The sequence below is a fragment of the Petromyzon marinus genome, chromosome 11 (genome assembly GCF_048934315.1).
Source record: "Petromyzon marinus isolate PM22_M1 ecotype Great Lakes invasive population chromosome 11, UKy_Petmar_22M1.pri1.0, whole genome shotgun sequence".
In the NCBI taxonomy this organism is placed as follows: domain Eukaryota; kingdom Metazoa; phylum Chordata; class Hyperoartia; order Petromyzontiformes; family Petromyzontidae; genus Petromyzon; species Petromyzon marinus.
Window position 1 is genome coordinate 800132 of NC_133677.1, and position 20200 is coordinate 820331.

A 20200-nucleotide genomic window follows, 5' to 3' on the forward strand; every position below is an offset into this window, starting at 1 on the left:
TGCCACCACTACTACTACTGCCAAAAGTACTACTACTGCCACCACTACTACCACTGCCACAACTACTACTACCACAACTACTACTACCACAACTACTACTACTACCACAACTACTACTACTGCCACCACTACTACTACCACAACTACTACTACTGCCACAACTACTACTACTGCCACCACTAATACTACTGCCACCACCACTACTACTGCCACAACTACTACTACTACCACCACTACTACTACTGCCACCACTACTACTACTGCCACAACTACTACTACTGCCACAACTACTACTACTGCCACCACTACTACTACTGCCACAACTACTACTACTGCCACAACTACTACTACTGCCACCACTACTACTACTGCAACCACTATTACTGCCACAACTACTACTACCACCACCACTACTACTGCCACCACTACTACTACTGCCACAACTACTACTACTGCCACCACTACTACTATTACTGCCACAACTACTACTACTGACACCACTACTACTACTGCCACCACTACTACTACTACTACCACCACTACTACCACTGCCACAACTACTACTATTGCCACAACTACTACTACTGCCACCACTACTACTACTACTGCCACAACTACTACTACTTCCACCACTACTATTACCACCACTACTATTACTGCCACCACTACTACTACTGCCACGACTACTACTACTGCCACCACTACTACTACCGCCACCACTACTATTACTGCCACCACTACTACTACTGCCACAACCATTACTACTACCACAACTAATACTACTGCTGCCACCACAACTATTACTGCCACAACTACTACTACTGCCACAACTACTACTACTGCCACCACTACTACTACTGCCACCACTACTACTACGACTGCCACAACTACTACTACTGCCACCACTACTACTACTGCCACCACTAATACTACTGCCACCACTACTACTACTACTGCCATCACTACTACTACTGCCACAACCACTACTACTGCCACCACTACTACTACTGCCACCACTACTACTACTGCCACAACTACTACTGCCACCACTACTACTACTGCTACAACCACTACTACTGCCACAACCACTACTACTGCCACCACTACTACTACTGCCACCACTACTACTACTACTGCCACTACTGCTACTGCCACCACTAATACTACTGCCACAACTACTACTACTGCCACCACTACTACCACTGCCACCACTACTACCACTGCCACAACTACTACTACTGCCACAACTACTACTACTGCCACCACTACTACTACTACTGCCACAACTACTACTACTGCCACCACTACTACTGCCACCACTACTGCTACTGCCACCACTACTACTACTGCCACAACTACTACTACTGCCACCACTACTACTACTGCCACCACTACTACCACTGCCACCACTACTACCACTGCCACCACTACTACTACTGCCACAACTACTACTACTGCCACAACTACTACTACTGCCACAACTACTACTACTGCCACCAGTAATACTACTGCCACCACTAATACTACTGCCACAACTACTACTACTGCCACCACTACTACTACTGCCACAACTACTACCACTGCCACCACTACTACTACTACTGTCACAAATACAGTGAGGGAAAAAAAGTATTTGATCCCCTGCTGATTTTGTACGTTTGCCCACTGACAAAGAAATGATCAGTCTATAATTTTAATGGTAGGTTTATTTGAACAGTGAGAGATAGAATAACAATAAAAACATCCAGAAAAACGCATGTCAAAAATGTTATAAATTGATTTGCATTTTAATGAGGGAAATAAGTATTTGACCCCCTCTCAATCAGAAAGATTTCTGGTTCCCAGGTGTCTTTTATACAGGTAACAAGCTGAGATTAGAACACACTCTTAAAGGGAGTGCTCCTAATCTCAGCTTGTTACCTGTATAAAAGACGCCTGTCCACAGAAGCAATCAATCAGATTCCAAACTCTCCACCATGGCCAAGACCAAAGAGCTCTCCAAGGATGTCAGGGACAAGATTGTAGACCTACACAAGGCTGGAATGGGCTACAAGACCATTGCCAAGCAGCTTGGTGAGAAGGTGACAACAGTTGGTGCGATTATTCGCAAATGTAAGAAACACAAAAGAACTGTCAATCTCCCTTGGCCTGGGGCTCCATGCAAGATCTCACCTCGTGGAGTTGCAATGATTATGAGAACGGTGAGGAATCAGCCCAGAACTACACGGGAGGATCTTGTCAATGATCTCAAGGCAGCTGGGACCATAGTCACCAAGAAAACAATTGGTAACACACTACGCCGTGAAGGACTGAAATCCTGCAGCGCCCGGAAGGTCCCCCTGCTCAAGAAAGCACATATACATGCCCGTCTGAAGTTTGCCAATGAACATCTGAATGATTCAGAGGACAACTGGGTGAAAGTGTTGTGGTCAGATGAGACCAAAATTGAGCTCTTTGGCATCAACTCAACTCGCCGTGTTTGGAGGAGGAGGAATGCTGCCTATGACCCCAAGAACACCATCCCCACCGTCAAACATGGAGGTGGAAAAATTATGCTTTGGGGGTGTTTTTCTGCTAAGGGGACAGGACAACTTCACCGCATCAAAGGGACAATGGACGGGGCCATGTACCGTCAAATCTTGGGTGAGAACCTCCTTCCCTCAGCCAGGGCATTTAAAATGGTTCGTGGATGGGTATTCCAGCATGACAATGACCCAAAACACACGGCAAAGGCAACAAAGGAGTGGGTCAAGAAGAAGCACATTAAGGTCCTGGAGTGGCCTAGCAAGTCTCCAGACCTTAATCCCATAGCAAATCTGTGGAGGGAGCTGAAGGTTCGAGTTGTCAAACATCAGCCTCGAAACCTTAATGACTTGGAGAAGATCTGCAAAGAGTGGGACAAAATCCCTCCTGAGATGTGTGCAAACCTGGTGGCCAACTACAAGAAACGTCTGACCTCTGTGATTGCCAACAAGAGTTTTGCCACCAAGTACTAAGTCATGTTTTGCAGAGGGGTCAAATACTTATTTCCCTCATAAAAATACAAATTAATTCGTTACATTTTGACATGCGTTTTTCAGGATTTTTGTTGTTGTTATTCTGTCTCGCACTGTTCAAATAAACCTAACATTAAAATTATAGACTGATCATTTCTTTGTCAGTGGGCAAATGTACAAAATCAGCAGGGGATCAAATACTTTTTTCCCTCACTGTACTACTACTGCCACAACTAGTACTACTGCCACCAATAATACTACTGCCACCACTACTACCAGTGCCACCACTACTACTACTGCCAAAACTACTACTACTGCCACAACTTATACTACTGCCAAAACTAATACTACAACTGCCAACACTACTACTACTGCCACCACTACTGCTACTGCCACCACTAATACTACTGCCACAACTAATACTACTACTGCCACAACTAATACTACTACTGCCACAACTAATACTACTACTGCCACAACTAATACTACTACTGCCACTACTACTACTACTGCCACCACTACTACTAGTGCCACAACTACTACTACTGCCACAACTACTACTGCCACCACTAATACTACTACCACCACTAATACTACTGCCACCACTACTACTGCCACCACTAATACTACAGCCACCACTACTACTACTGCCACCACTACTACTACTGTCACAACTACAGTGAGGGAAAAAAAGTATTTGATCCCTGTCTGATTTTGTACGTTTGCCCACTGACAAAAAAATGATCAGTCTATAATTTTAATGGTAGGTTTATTTGAACAGTGAGAGATAGAATAACAGCAAAATCCAGAAAAACGCATGTCAAAAATGTTATAAATTGATTTGCATTTTAATGAGGGAAATAAGTATTTGACCCCCTCTCAATCAGAAAGATTTCTGGCTCCCAGGTGTCTTTTATACAGGTAACGAGCTGAGATTAGGAGCACACTCTTAAAGGGAGTGCTCCTAATCTCAGCTTGTTACCTGTATAAAAGACACCTGTCCACAGAAGCAATCAATCAGATTCCAAACTCTCCACCATGGCCAAGACCAAAAAGCTCTCCAAGGATTTCAGGGACAAGATTGTAGACCTACACAAGGCCGGAATGGGCTACAAGACCATTGCCAAGCAGCTTGGTGAGAAGGTGACAACAGTTGGTGCGATTATTCGCAAATGGTTGAAACACAAAAGAACCGTCAATCTCCCTTAGCCTGGGGCTCCATGCAAGATCTCACCTCGTGGAGTTGCAATGATCATGAGAACGATGAGGTATCAGCCCAGAACTACACGGGAGGATCTTGTCAATGATCTCAAGGCAGCTGGGACCATAGTCACCAAGAAAACAATTGGTGACACACTACGGAGTGAAGGACTGAAATCCTGCAGCGCCCGCAAGGTCCGCCTGCTCAAGAAAGCACATATACATGCCCGTCTGAAGTTTGCCAATGAACATCTGAATGATTCAGAGGACAACTGGGCGAAAGTGTTGTGGTCAGATGAGACCAAAATGGAGCTCTTTGGCATCAACTCAACTCGCCGTGTTTGGATGAAGAGGAATGCTGCCTATGACCCCAAAAACACCATCTCCACCGTCAAACATGGAGGTGGAAACATTATGCTTTGGGGGTGTTTTTCTGCTAAGGGGACAGGACAACTTCACCGCATCAAAGGGACGATGGATGGGGCCATGTACCGTCAAATCTTGGGTGAAAACCTCCTTCCCTCAGCCAGGGCATTGAAAATGGGTCGTGGATGGGTATTCCAGCATGACAATGACCCAAAACACACGGCCAAGGCAACAAAGGAGTGGCTCAAGAAGAAGCACATTAAGGTCCTGGAGTGGCCTAGCAAGTCTCCAAACCTTAATCCCATAGAAAATCTGTGGAGGGAGCTGAAGGTTCGAGTTGTCAAACGTCAGCCTCGAAACCTTAATGATTTGGAGAAGATCTGCAAAGAGGAGTGGGACAAAATCCCTCCTGAGATGTGTGCAAACCTGGTGGCCAACTACAAGAAACGTCTGACCTCTGTGATTGCCAACAAGGGGTAAAATACTTATTTCCCTTATTAACATGCAAATCAATTTATAACATCTTTGACATGCATTTTTCTGGATTTTTGTTGTTGTTATTCTGTCTCTCACTGTTCAAATAAACCTACCATTAAAATCGTAGACTGATCATTTATCTGTCAGTGGGCAAACGTACAAAATCAGCAGGGGACCAAATATTTTTTTCCTCACTGTACTACTGCTGCCACAACTAATACTACTGCCACCACTACTACCACAACTACTACTACTGCCACCACTACTACTACTGCCACCATTACTACTACTGCCACCACTACTACTACTACCACCACTACTACTACTGCCACAACCACTACAACTGCCACAACCACTACTACTGCCACCACTACTACCACTGCCACAACTACTACTACTGCCACTACTACTACTACTACCACCACTACTACTACTGCCACAACTAATACTACTGCCACAACTAATACTACTGCCACAACTACTACTACTGCCACAACTACTACCACTGCCACCACTACTACTACTGCCACCACTAATACTACTGCCACCACTACTACTACTGCCACAACTACTACTGCCACAACCACTACAACTGCCACAACCACTACTACTGCCACCACTAATACTACTGCCACCACTACTACTACTGCCACAACTACTACTACTGCCACAACCACTACAACTGCCACAACCACTACAACTGCCACAACCACTACTACTGCCACCACTACTACTACTACCACCACTACTACTACTGCCACCACTACTACTACTGCCACCACTACTACTACTGCCACAACTACTACTACTGCCACAACCACTACAACTGCCACAACCACTACTACTGCCACCACTACTACTACTACCACCACTACTACCACTGCCACAACTACTACTACTGCCACTACTACTACTACTGCCACCACTACTACTACTGCCACCACTACTACTACTGCCCCCACTACTACTACTGCCACAACTAATACTACTGCCACCACGACTACTACTGTCACCACTACTACTACTGCCACAACTACTACTACTGCCACAACTACTACTACTACTGCCACTACTACTGCTACCATAACTACTAATAGAGGGTTTTTTTTGGGTTAGATCGCGTAAATATAAATGTGTCGTTAAACCCGCCACCACCCGACACAGCCAATTAAAAAGGTTAGTCACGTAAACAAAAGTGCCAATTCGTTACTAGTACACTGGTACTAGTACAGCATACCGGTGTGTTGGAAAGTAAATCCACAACATTTATAATTGTACTCAGATTGTAAATGTTGTGGATTTACTCTCCAACACACCGGTGTGCTGTACTCGTAATAAATCGGCATGTTCTGTTTACGTGACGAACCTTACTAATTGGCTGTGTCGGGTGGTGACGGGTCCAACGACGCAACATTTATATATTTACGCAATCTAACCCCAAAAACTCGTATTATGGATGACATTGGTCACGAAAGCCGACTACGTGTTCAACCAAAAAATGAAGGCTTCCTCTCATGCAATTGGGGGTGGAAAACTTCAAATTCCCTTTTTTGAGCCGCTGCGACGGCTCCCTCCTGGCTGGCTGCTTCACGCGCTGACGGAACTCAAAGTCCCAGCTTCATTCACGATCCGGAACTTGCACGAGCCGAGGTGGGAGATCTCACCCGGGCCTCCAACCCCTCAAATTCCTCGCAGCAACTTCTGAAGGCGCCCGGGGCAGTCGTGCGTGGGGAAAGCGCGCGAGGCGCACGAGCACCGGGGGCTGAACAGCGCTCGGGGGGGGTTTTAATCAAATCGCGGCCCTTGAAATGTAACAAATTAATCGAATCGCTGGGGGGGTGGGGGAGGGGGGTAGGGTGGTTGGGGGCCGCCCGTTACTCTTCAACCAGACGCGCGCGCACTGCGGGGTGCACCGCGAGCCCCCCAAGGAGTCTGGACCGGGCTCCGTGTTCCACGCCGGGCAGACGGAGCCGCGGGGGGGGGGGGGGGGGGGCGAGGAGAGGTGAGGAGGGGTGGGGGGGAGACGCTGTGCTGCTGCTGGTGGAGGGTAGAGGCAGTGAAGGCAGGGGGTGGTGAGGTAGAGGGGGGTCCCCCACACCGCCTGCCCCCCCCCGCCCCAGCAGCTCAGTTACAGGCCTAACGAGCTGTCCCCACGGCGCGCGGTGGACACCTGTTTCTAATGGGCGGCGCGCGGCGGGCCGCGGGGAGCCCATTCGTGAATTCACGTGCTTTCTGCGCGACGCGACCGGGCAGAGGGGAAGAGGAGGTGGGGTGGGGGAACTGCATCTGCCTGGGAGCGGGGAGGGCGAGCGGGGGGCGTACGACTCACATCTGTCCCAGGGGCACCAACAGAACAACATCGTCAGCAGCAGAAACAGCTACGGCAATAAGAGCAGCGGTCTGCTGTCTGGGGGGGCCAGATCAGCCCAGTTGCCGCAGGCCATAACCAGCCCAGCCCGAGCCAGAACGGGCCACCCCAACCCAAACGTTGGCCTCACCAACGAAGACCATGTGCAGTGCAGCCGATGTTGGAGCCAAACCAACGTCATTATCAACGAGTAGGCATGATAAATCAACGCAAGCAGAACCCCTCTATCTAAAACCCAGGGCACACCGACCGAGTGAATCCCACAACCCAGGGCACACCGGCCCAGTCTATCTGAAACCAATCCGAACCTTGGGTAAGTTATATAATTGTGATTTCGTCGTTTGTAATTGTGACTTTAGCTGACAATGCGTCTGCACAGTAACTGTACCTACAATTGATCCCATGTCTGACCCCAGACCAGGGCAGCCCAGTCTATCCCAAAAACCAGACCACAGCAGCCCCACGAAAAGTCAAGACCAGGCTGCCCTTAGCCTACCCCACCTCTCATGCCACACCACAGCCCCCCCCCCCCCACGCCTCCAACCCCCGACTCCACGTGGTCCCCACTGCCCAGGGCGCCCCCAACGCCGCTCTCTTCACGACGGCGGCGCCACGGCCGGCAGGGCCCCCTACGGGCCGGAGTCGCACGATCCCAACGCAAACCCCGCACGGTCAGCGGCCTCACGCACGGAGCGTGGGACAGGACCCGCGGTGACGGCCGGCGGCACGGTGAGCGGGACGGGATCCACGGTGACGGCCCGCGGCCTCACCGCCCCGCGGGGCTCAGGGTCGGGTCAGGGGTCGGCTGTACAGTTCTGGGTAGCATTAGGGTTAGAGTGAGGGTTTGGGCTGGAGTTAGGGTTAGAGTTAGGGGTAGAATTAGGCTAGAGTTAGGGATAGAGATAAGGTTAGGGATGGAGTTAGTGAGAGAGTTACATTTCGCGGTAGAGTTAGGGTAGGGGTAGAGGTAGGATAACCTGACCTGGCACCACTCCCTGCCCCCCAATCGCCCCCCCCACCACCCCCACCGACCCCCACCGACCCCCACCTCCCGACGGGGTGCAGTGCGTGTGGGTTGTTTCACGCGTCGCAGTTGCCGTGACGACTACACCGCTCACGGCCCCTTGGTGTTTACGGGTTGTTGTGATCGCTACACGCAAGCTGTACGCACACGCTCACTCGAGACAAATACAAAGGTCCCCTTAAAGCCTCAATAGACTGTTGGTGGCAAAGTTGCGGTGAGCCGGCGCGCAGGCCAAGGTGGCGCACACGGTGGCGTGGCCTGGACCACCGCCTTACGGCCAGCACCACGCCCGGCAGCAGCCTTTGTCTCCCCAGTGCTCATGTTTACACGCCGCACCAGATGCCCATTTTGTGGCCGAGTCGACCTAGGGGGAGGCCCAGGACCGGCTCAGATATTCATCGGCGACGTTGGCTGAGCGTAACGAATTGAACTCGGGCCACTTGGTTCACAGCGCTGTGTGCTAAACACGACGCGAGACTATACACCGACGTGAAACGCACGCACTCACTCACACACACACACGTGCACTAATACACGCACGCAGTCACGCGTGGAACTTGTTAACGCGTGCTCACGCACGGCGTCTGGGCGTGAGCCATGGGTCACGGCCTGCTGGGGTCACGCAACATGGGGGTGTGGGGAGAGGGTCTCACCTGGATTTGGGGTCTTAGGAAAGGGGATCTCACAAATCGGGTCTCATATGGACCAAGGAAGGGGATCTCATCTGGCCTTGAGGGTCTCAGGGCATCGAGGTCTCACCTGGACCTGGGGTCCCCAGAGAGAGCGTCTCCCATGTGTCTGTGCACACGGGACGATGGGGGCGAGCGGTGGGTTGCGCAAAGGTGGGGCCAGTTCAGGGTGGGGTGGCACCGTGGTGGGGGTGGCTCCGTGGTGGGGGTGGCACCGTGGTGGGGTGGCACCGTGGTGGGGTGGCTCCGTGGTGGGGTGGCACCGTGGTGGGGTGACACCGTGGTGGGGTGGCACCGTGGTGGGGGTGGCACCGTGGTGGGGGTGGCACCGTGGTGGGGTGGCACTGTGGTGGGGGTGGCACCGTGGTGGGGGTGGCACCGTGGTGGGGTGGCACCGTGGTGGGGGTGGCTCCGTGGTGGGGGTGGCACCGTGGTGGGGTGGCAGCGTGGTGGGGTGGCACCGTGGTGGGGTGGCAGCGTGGCGCCCCACCTCATGCTGCTGCGCGTGTCCCACAGGCGGAGGAAGGTGTCGTGGCCACACGACAGCAGCACGGAGGGGGTCTCAAACTGGACCCCGAGGACCCCGGCGCCGTGTCGGAACTCCGAGCCCAGGGAGCCCAGCAGATCCCCTCTGTGAGTGGGGACACGACGGCACGGCGCAACAATCGACGTTTTCATCGACTCGCTGTCAAATTGAGACGGCCAATCACGCTGCTGGAGCAGTGACTGGTCACGTGATCTAGCAGACAAAGGTCCCCCGTGTAGCCTTTAACAGACTGTTGGGGCGGGTGCGATTTGAAATCCTCCATGAGGGCTGGCACGAGACACCAGGGGTTGTGGTGTGCACCACAACCCAATGCTGATGTTGAATATACAAACACCCCACAAACAGGGTCCAAGTTAAGGCCGAGTCGATCTACATGTACAGACGCACACGTACGTACACAGACAGGCACACGTGTGTACACACAGACCCCTACACGTGTACGCATGTCAAGCAGCGCATAAACATGAATCTCCTTAGCAATAGTGGGAGGGGGGTAAGACCACACCCCTCCAACCCCCCCCCAACCACTTAATTCAATAAGGTCCCCTCGGTGGCCAGGGATCTCAAACACGTGCACGTGCGTGCGTGTACGTGTGTGTTCGTGTGCGTGTGTGTTCGTGTGTGTTCGTGTACATCATGGATTAGTGAGAAATCTTAAACATGTGCACGTGATTGTACGCGTCTGTGTGTTCGTGTGTCTTTGGTGGTATTTGTGGATTCATGTGTATACTAATACGTTTGTGTATATGCCTGAATTAGTAACTCTCTAAGTTTGGGAGTATGTGACTGTGTGTGTGTGTTGATGTGCTAGGCCTGGCACAAGCGTCGTGGTGACGTCACCGCCACTTAGTGGCGAATGGCTGTTGTTGTTGTTGTGTTGATGTGTATTTTTGTGCGTGGGGAGCGGTGGTGTAGTGGTTACCCCACCGCACTACAAACCCGGTGACCCGATTTCCATTCCCCGAAATCAGTCGAGTACCTGGTGCGGTGTGTAGTAAACATCGCCACGAGGGAGACAAAGGCGGCCGGGCGTGGTGCTGGCCACCCACCCCCTCACACACCGTCCCGGCCTTCACAGGTGCTGCTCGCTAAGAGCACTTGCCCCTACAGTCTGTTCGGGCTACACGGGGGATCTTTGTCTTGCGGGTGTGTTAGTCAGTGTGTTAGTGTGTGTTAGTGAGTGTGTTAGTGAGTTAGTGAGTGTGTTAGTGAGTTAGTGAGTGTTAGTGAGTTAGTGAGTGTTAGTGAGTTAGTGAGTGTGTTAGTGCGTTAATGAGTGTTAGTGAGCTAATGACTGTGTGAGTGTGTTAGTGTGTGAGTGTGTTAGTGAGTTAGTGAGTGTGTTAGTGAGTTAGTGAGTGTGTTAGTGAGTTAGTGAGTGTGTTAGTGAGTGTGTTAGTGAGTGTGTTAGTGAGTTAGTGAGTGTGTTAGTGAGTTAGTGAGTGTGTTAGTGCGTTAATGAGTGTGTTAGTGAGCTAATGAGTGTGTGAGTGTGTTAGTGAGTGTGTTAGTGAGTTAGTGTGTTAGTGAGTGTGTTAGTGAGTGTGTTAGTGCGTTAATGAGTGTGTTAGTGAGCTAATGAGTGTGTGAGTGTGTTAGTGTGTGAGTGTGTTAGTGAGTTAGTGAGTGTGTTAGTGAGTTAGTGAGTGTGTTAGTGAGTTAGTGAGTGTGTTAGTGAGTGTGTTAGTGAGTGTGTTAGTGAGTTAGTGAGTGTGTTAGTGAGTTAGTGAGTGTGTTAGTGCGTTAATGAGTGTGTTAGTGAGCTAATGAGTGTGTGAGTGTGTTAGTGAGTGTGTTAGTGAGTTAGTGTGTTAGTGAGTGTGTTAGTGAGTGTGTTAGTGCGTTAATGAGTGTGTTAGTGAGCTAATGAGTGTGTGAGTGTGTTAGTGAGTGTGTTAGTGAGTTAGTGTGTTAGTGAGTTAGTGAGTGTGTTAGTGAGCGTGTTAGTGAGTTAATGAGTGTGTTAGTGAGTGTGTTAGTGAGTTAGTGAGTGTGTTAGTGAGTGTGTTAGTGCGTTAATGAGTATGTTAGTGAGTGTGTTAGTGAGTTAATGAGTGTGTTAGTGAGTGTGTTAGTGAGCGTGTTAGTGAGATAATGAATGTGTTAGTGAGTGTGTTAGTGAGTGTGTTAGTGTGTTAGTGCGTTAATGAGTATGTTAGTGAGTTACTGAGTGTGTTAGTGAGTGTGTTAGTGAGTGTGTTAGTGAGCGTGTTAGTGAGATAATGAATGTGTTAGTGAGTGTGTTAGTGAGTGTGTTAGTGAGTGTGTTAGTGCGTTAATGAGTGTGTTAGTGAGTGTTAGTGCGTTAATGAGTGTGTTAGTGAGTGTGTTAGTGAGTGAATGAGTGTGTTAGTGAGTGTGTTAGTGAGTGTGTTAGTGCGTTAATGAGTGTGTTAGTGAGTGTGTGAGTGTGTTAGTGAGTGTGTAAGTGTGTTAGTGAGTTAATGAATGTGTTAGTGAGTGTGTTAGTGAGTGTGTTAGTGAGTGTTTGTGTGTTAGTGAGTGTTTGTGTGTTAGTGAGTGTGAGTGTGTTAGTGAGTGTGTGTGAGTTGATGAGTGTGTTAGTGAGTGTTAGTGAGTATGTTAGTGAGTGTGTGAGTGTGTTAGTGAGTGTGTTAGTGAGTGTGTTAATGAGTGTGTTAGTGAGAGTGGGTGCAAGTGGGAGTCTTACTGAAGGTCTGCTCAAGGCTACACGGTGTGGGGGGTCTTAGCATTGGTGTTCACGTGTTACCTGCGCGAGAATAACAGATCTACTCCTGGGCCAATTCGCCTCCTGATTAACCAATGAACAATTAACGCATTGAGAAACCGCCGCAGGTGTGCGGAGGGAGCAAGTGTGGAGGTGGGGAGGGGGGGTCGTGGATATTCGCGGCAGCTGCTCCACGCGCTCAGCTCGTCCACTCTACAGTCGGCACTGTTCTCTGTAACCGAGCCACGAACGCTTGCTCCATCTGCCTTTGATTAATTGGACAACTTGGAGGAATCGGCGGCGTCACCGCGGGACAAAGTTGACCGCACTTGAACGTCGACGGCGTCGGAACGTCCTCGGCTTTCTGTTGGCTCGGCTCACGATCTATCAGCCGTTACTGTCGCGGCTGATTAGGGCTCGGCACGGAGAAGGAATTCCTCTGCTCTCTCTCCCCCACCTCCATCCAATAGCAAGCTCCATCTCCTCCTCCCTCTCCACCTCGTCCACCACTCCCATAAATAACCACCACCGGTACCATCACCTCATCCACGCCTACCTACATCACGCAGTCCCCACCTCTTCTCTCCGCGAATTCCTCCTCCTAACTCCGTCCCTCCACCCCTTCCCAATCCACAAGTGGGACACGGACACACACACACGTGGTTGTGGCACAAGAGCTGACACACACACACACGTGGTTGTGGCACAAGGGTTGACACACACACGTGGTTGTGGCACAAGAGCTGACACACACACGTGGTTGTGGCACAAGTGCTGACACACACACACACGTGGTTGTGGCACAAGAGCTGACACACACACACACGTGGTTGTGGCACAAGAGCTGACACACACACACGTGGTTGTGGCACAAGTGCTGACACACACACACACACGTGGTTGTGGCACAAGAGCTGACACACACACACACGTGGTTGTGGCACAAGTGCTGACACACACACACACGTGGTTGTGGCACAAGGGTTGACACACACACGCACTCACAAAGCCCGTGCACACCCCGCACTGCATGCACGTGTTACCGAGACACGTGTGCAAGCATGAGAGAGATCCATTACACACGTGCACACGAGACTGCATGCTCTCTCAGAAACAAATACCCAAGTCCATGACAGCCTGTACACACACTCGCGTGTACACGCCAGCGATAACAAAGACAACTATCCCCCGTGTAGCCTTTCAGACTCGCGAGTAAAGTACTGTCAGCGAGCAGCTATGAAGAACGACCGACACAACGCACAGGGGGGTGGTCAGTGACCAACACCACGCCCGGACGCCTTTGTCTCCCCAGTGCTGATGTTTACAGACCGGTCCAGTTACTCATTTATAAGACAAGAGTCGACCAAGGGGAGGCCCAGAGCCGGTTCGGATAATCATCCCTGGTATTGACCGTGAGTGGGAATCAGCTCGGGTCGACGGGTTGGTAGCGCAGTGCGCTAACCACTGCGCCACCGCTCCCCGTGACGGAGGGAACACCACACAGCAGACTCGCGCACCTTTGCAGGTCCCAGATCCGGAGGGGCGCGTGGTGTCCGCAGCAGGCCGTGCCGGTCACGAACGAGCTGCTCACACACGAGACAAAGACAAAGACCCGCCGTGTAGCCTTAACAGACTTTTGGGGCAAGTGCTGTGAGCGAATAGCACAACTACTACTCCCATAGCTACTACTACAGCCACCACTAATACTACAGCCACAACTACTAGTACAGCCACCACTAATACTACAGCCACAACTACTACTACTACTGCCACCACTAATACTACAGCCACAACTAATACTACTGCCACCACTAATACTACAGCCACAACTACTACTACAGCCACCACTAATACTACAGCCACAACTACTACTACAGCCACCACTAATACTATTGCCACAACTACTACTACAGCCACCACTAATACTATTGCCACTACTACTACCATAGCTACTACTATTGATATTATTAATACTACTGCTGGCACGGATGGGTGTGGCAGAAACCACGCCGCCACCCCCGGCCGCCTTTGTCTCCCCAGTGTGGATGTTTATTACACACCGCACTAGGAGACACATTCAGATATCACGGATGTTGGCTATGGCCAGGAATGTAACTCAGGTGAGCCGGGTCCGTAATGACTATCCCACCACTCCTCACATACTCCTCCACAGACGAAGATGCACCCCACACACTCACACACAGAGACAAAGATGAACCTCACACACTCACACACAGAGACGAAGATGAACCTCACACACTCACACACAGAGACGAAGATGAACCTCACACACTCCTACACACAGAGACGAAGATGAACCTCACACACTCACATACAGAGACAAAGATGCACCCCACACACTCCTACACAGAGAGACAAAGATGAACCTCACACACTCCTACACACGGACACAGAGATGAACCTCACACACTCACACACAGAGACGAAGATGAACCTCACATACTCCTCCACAGACAAAGATGCACCTCGCACACTCCTACACAGAGACAAAGATGCACCCCACACACTCACACACAGAGACAAAGATGAACCTCACACACACACAGACAGGAGGATGCACCTCACACACTCCTACACAGAGACAAAGATGAACCCCACACACTCACACAAAGATCAACCTCACACACTCACACACAGAGACAAAGATGAACCTCACACACTCACACAGAGACAAAGATGCACCTCACACACTCACACACAGAGACAAAGATGAACCTCACACACTCACACACAGAGACGAAGATGCACCCCACACACACACAGAGACAAAGATGCACCCCACACATTCCTCCACAGACAGGAGGATGCACCCCACACACTCACACACAGAGACGAAGATGAACCTCACACACTCCTACACAGAGACAAAGATGAACCTCACACACTCCTACACACAGAGACAAAGATGCACCTCACACACACACAGAGACGAAGATGCACCCCACACACTCCTACACACAGAGACAAAGATGAACCTCACACACTCACACACAGAGACAAAGATGCACCTCACACACACACAGAGACAAAGATGCACCCCACACACTCCTACACACAGAGACGAAGATGAACCTCACACACAGAGACGAAGATGCACCCCACACACTCCTACACACAGAGACAAAGATGAACCTCACACACTCACACACAGAGACAAAGATGAACCCCACACACTCACACACAGAGACAAAGATGAACCCCACACACTCACACACACAGAAACGAAGATGAACCTCACACACTCACAGACAGGAAGATGCACCCCACACACGCAACGTGCACACACAAAAACCCCCAGGAGAGCCCACGTCGTCTGTTGGGGGACACCGTACATCAGTACACCTGGTGCAGTGTGCAAGCATCAGCAATTGGGGAGACAAAGGCGACCGGGTCGTGGCCCTTTATGCGCCGCGCTGCTCCAGCCCTTAATAGGTTCTCGCGAGCAGCACTCGGCACACCACCAATCTGCCCGGCCTCCCACGTGGGAGTACCGGCCGCCGTGATGATGATGATGATGTACGCGCCGCTGGCCGCTAGGGGGCTGTGTGGGATGAGCGTGGCTCCGCAGTCTTGGCCTGATTGGTGATCATCAGTGAGGCAGCCACCACCTCCCCGTCTCCGTTTGACCCCCCCCCCCCTCCTTCACGACCGGATTCTTAACCTGCAACTCCCTAATCGGATCAAGGCGATCAGGTGACGACGAACCCCGTCTGATGCGGGTCAAATGAAAATTACTCCTGGGATTCGGACCCCCACACACAGAGGTGCAGTGAATTCGACCCCTCACCCAGACTGTGAATCTTACTCCTGCCCGTAAACCCTGGAGTCAGCTGCATACACCCTGATCCTGACCCGAGATGTAACATGATCCTAACACTTACCCTAGCCATGGCCCTTATCGTGACCTCAACCCCAAAGCTGCCTTTCACCTAATCCTGAGCCTAAGCCTCCCCAACACCCTCATCCTGACCGTGACCTGAACCCTGACGAACTTGAACCCCGATTCGAACCTAACGCCAAATTTAACCCCAACGCCAAATTTAACCCCAACACCAACACAGACGTCAGAACTTGACCCGAACCCCTCTCACCCTGGCGTGAACACAAACCCCGAGCCCCGACTCTCACACAGTCGGAGACGGACAGGGGTGAGTGAGGGAGAGCGCAGACAGGGAAGAAGGTGAGGGAGCCGGGAGTAGAGTGGAGGGTGAGACGCGGGCTGAGGCAGGGTGAGGGAGGGTGAGGCAGGGTGAGGGAGGGTGAGGGAGGGTGAGGGAGGGTGAGGGAGGGTGAGGCAGGGTGAGGAGGGTGAGGCAGGGTGAGGCAGGGTGAGGGAGGGTGAGGCAGGGTGAGGCAGGGGGAGGGAGGGTGAGGCAGGGTGAGGCAGGGTGAGGCAGGGTGAGGCAGGGTGAGGGAGGGTGAGGCAGGGTGAGGCAGGGTGAGGGAGGGTGAGGCAGGGTGAGACGCGGGGTGAGGCAGGGTGAGACGCGGGGTGAGGCAGGGTGAGGGAGGGTGAGGCAGGGTGGGGGAGGGTGAGGCAGGGTGGGGGAGGGTGAGGCAGGGTGGGGGAGGGTGAGGCTCTGTGAATGTGGAGATAATGGTGCCTTCAGCGCTGTCTCTAATCCAGGCGCGCTAACACACGGCCAACTCACCTACACTCACCCGCCTCACCTATCACTCATCACTCACCTGACTAGTCACGCACATCGCTAACCATTCGCCTGACTCACCTAACCGCTCACCTAACTCCCCGACTCACCCGACTCACCCACTGCAACAATGAAGCACGCACAGCTCACCACTCTCCTGACTTGACCACTCACCTGCCCCAACCACACAACCCACCGCTCGCCGACCCAACCGCACGCCCCCCCCCCCCCACCGCACACCACGGCCATCAGCTCCGTGAGCCCCTCCCCTCGCTCGCCCATACCCGCACCAGCGTCCCCCTCCACTCCCCATCAGTAATTACCGGCCGCGCGACCCAATTTGCCCCAATCAACCTCACGGGGCCGCGCAGCCCAAATATTTGGTGTGCGCGACCCCATGACCTGACGTTAACAAAGGGCGGGCGGAGCGAGCGCGTGGTTCTGTCATCAATTCTTCTTCTTCTTCTCGCTGCGCTTTGACTGCTCATCCCAGACGCGTCGCGGACGGCGCGGAGGCAATTACAGCGATTCCCGGTGCGGCGGTGACGCCAAACAAAGGCCGCTCCTCGCGCCACCGATATCATGGCGTGCGGGCCGCCGTGGCCCCTAGACAACCGGTTGGCCCATCGCTTTTGTCACCCAGCTGCTGCCGCCGCGACCCTCACCCCTGCCTCCATCGCATCCCCACTCCACTGCCGGAACTCCCTCCTCGACAGCCCCCCCCCCCCCTACAATCTCTCACCTCCCCGCATCTCTCACCTCCCCACACTCCTCACCTCCCCATACTCCTCACCTCCCCACACTCCTCACCTCCCCACACTCCTCACCTCCCCACACTCCTCACCTCCCCACACTCCTCCCCACACTCCTCACCTCCCCACATCCATCCCTCGTCTCCAAACGATCCAAAATTCCGCTGCCAGACTCCGCACCCGCGAACGGGCCCACGTGACCCCACGAACCCCTGCCCTAGCTCCAGATCCAATCCCGGATCAATTCCGACATCGCACTCACCGTCAAGATCCCCCATGGACTCCCCCTGGCTAGCCGCTCTCCCCTCTCATCTCACTCCACTCCCCTCCACGCACTCTCCTGCCTCTCCCCTCTCATCTCACTCCACTCCCCTCCACTCACTCTCCTACCTCTACCCTCTCATCTCACTCCACTCCCCTCCACTCACTCTCCTACCTCTACCCTCTCATCTCACTCCACTCCCCTCCACTCACTCTCCTACCTCTACCCTCTCATCTCACTCCACTCCCCTCCACTCACTCTCCTGCCTCTCCCCTCTCATCTCACTCTACTCCCCTGTGCAAGCGAGATTTTACGTGGAAGCCCCAATTCAAGCTTCACTCAGTGGGAGGTCGCTCATTCTCCTCTGCTGCATCCATGGTGTGTAACTCCCTTCCCCCATCCAACTGTGCTGCTGACTCCCCACCCCTGTTCAACTCCAGGCTCAAGGCCTTGCTCCTCTGATTATGACCGACTGCCCCTTTCTCTGTGAAATAAACATGCCCACTGTGTGTGCGTCTTGAGATGCCGTCACATGTAGACGCTATGTAACTCCACATTGTGTTGGATTAATGAGGCTGTGGATAAGGAATGAGGCATCAGCTGACAGACAGATAGATGGCCGCACAGACTCGCAGAGATTCCGACAGAAGCACGGCATGAAGGCACAGACACACGCACAGACACAAGACAAAGATCCCCCGTATAGCCTTAACAGACTGTTGGGGCAAGTGTTGTTAGCGAGTACCTATGAAGGCCACCACGGCACACGAGGTGGTGCGTGGTCAGCACCACATCCGGCTGCCTTTGTCTCCCCAGTGGCGATGTTTACACACCGCACCAGGTACTCACCACACACTGCATCATCTACTACTACCACCACCAATCCTACCACATAATACAACACCGCTACCGTCACCACTACCACACAGGACCACAACGCCCACTAATGCCACCCCACATTACTCCTCCATCACCACCACCTCCACCACACATTACACTCCACTACCACCACTCCACACTGCTCCACCATCACACGTTGCGATATCACTACCATCACCAACGCCACTCCACGTTACGTTCCGCCACCGCAGCGCCCGTGGGCAACCACCGGAGCGAGTCGGCGCTGAGCTCACGGCTCACAATGCCCGCTGTCAGGAAAAGGTCATTGGTGGGGGGGCACGGGGGGGGGGGCACGGCGAGGAGCACAGGGGGCCGCTTTGTACGCCGGGGCGAGCGCGGCCGCGCGACATCGCCCGGCCACAATCCCCGATTCATCCGTCCAGCCGCACCGCGCAGACGGAGGGGCATCCGCGCGCGACGTTGGCGCAACGGCGTCCGGAGCGCCCCCCCTACCCCACCACCCTCCGCTCCCCCCTCCCACGACCCCTACATCTTCACAGAGCGTGGGGGTTGGGGGGGGGCGCTCGCGTCGTGGATCGAGATCCCCCAATGCGAGGAGCGCGCGAGTCGGAGACGTCACGCCGACTACCGAGGGGCGGACAGGAGGCCGCGGGGACCCGACGCGGCGAGGGACGGAGGCGGTCGAGGCTGGCGATGGAGCGGCAGTCAAAGGAGGGTCGCGCGCCCGGCAGAACGGCCGTGGCAGGGAGTGGGGCGACGATGAGATCGGGATCTCGTCGGACCGCTGCTTTGCAAGACCACGAGACGTGGCTTCGGCACGATGGGTGGGGCTTTCATCAAGCGGTGGACAGGACATGGCTCATGATGACGATGTTGACATACGTGGACCCCGGTGACCCTTTACGAGGGGACACAGCGGCATCATTCACAACCGAGTCTAACCGTACTCCAGGATGGGTCCAGTCGATTGTGCAGTCCGCCCGGGTGGCTCAGCGGGAAAGCGAATGGCTCGTAACTGAAACGTCGCGAGTTGAACTCCTGATTGGGGTGGGGGGGTTGACTCAGCCCATCATCCCTCCTCTCCCCCTGGGGTCCATAAAACGAGTACTGTTTTGTGTGGAAGAAAACAGTTGTCCCTCTAAATAACTTTCTTTTTACAAGGTAAGGCCCACTGAGCTAGTAGCAGACAATAACTCAGACAATAAATGTGGAGGGAAAAACCGGAGGACCCGCAGACAAATCCATGCGACCACACGGAGAACAAGCAGACTCCAAATATACAGTCATAAAGGTCGGGAT

At 52.9% G+C, this 20200-nt stretch overlaps 1 protein-coding gene across 2 annotated transcripts in view; it reads right to left on the bottom strand.

Moving 5' to 3' along the window:
- The window catches only part of FBXW4 (F-box and WD repeat domain containing 4), a 79866-nt gene that overhangs the window by 27251 nt on the left and 32415 nt on the right, over window positions 1-20200 (bottom strand). For both annotated transcript variants that reach the window (XM_032952495.2, XM_032952497.2), the window contains 2 exons: window positions 13874-13939; window positions 9611-9751 (listed from right to left, as the gene is read on the bottom strand). In XM_032952495.2, coding sequence (XP_032808386.2) covers window positions 9611-9751; window positions 13874-13939 — 207 coding nt within the window. The remainder of the gene's footprint in view (window positions 1-9610; window positions 9752-13873; window positions 13940-20200) is intronic.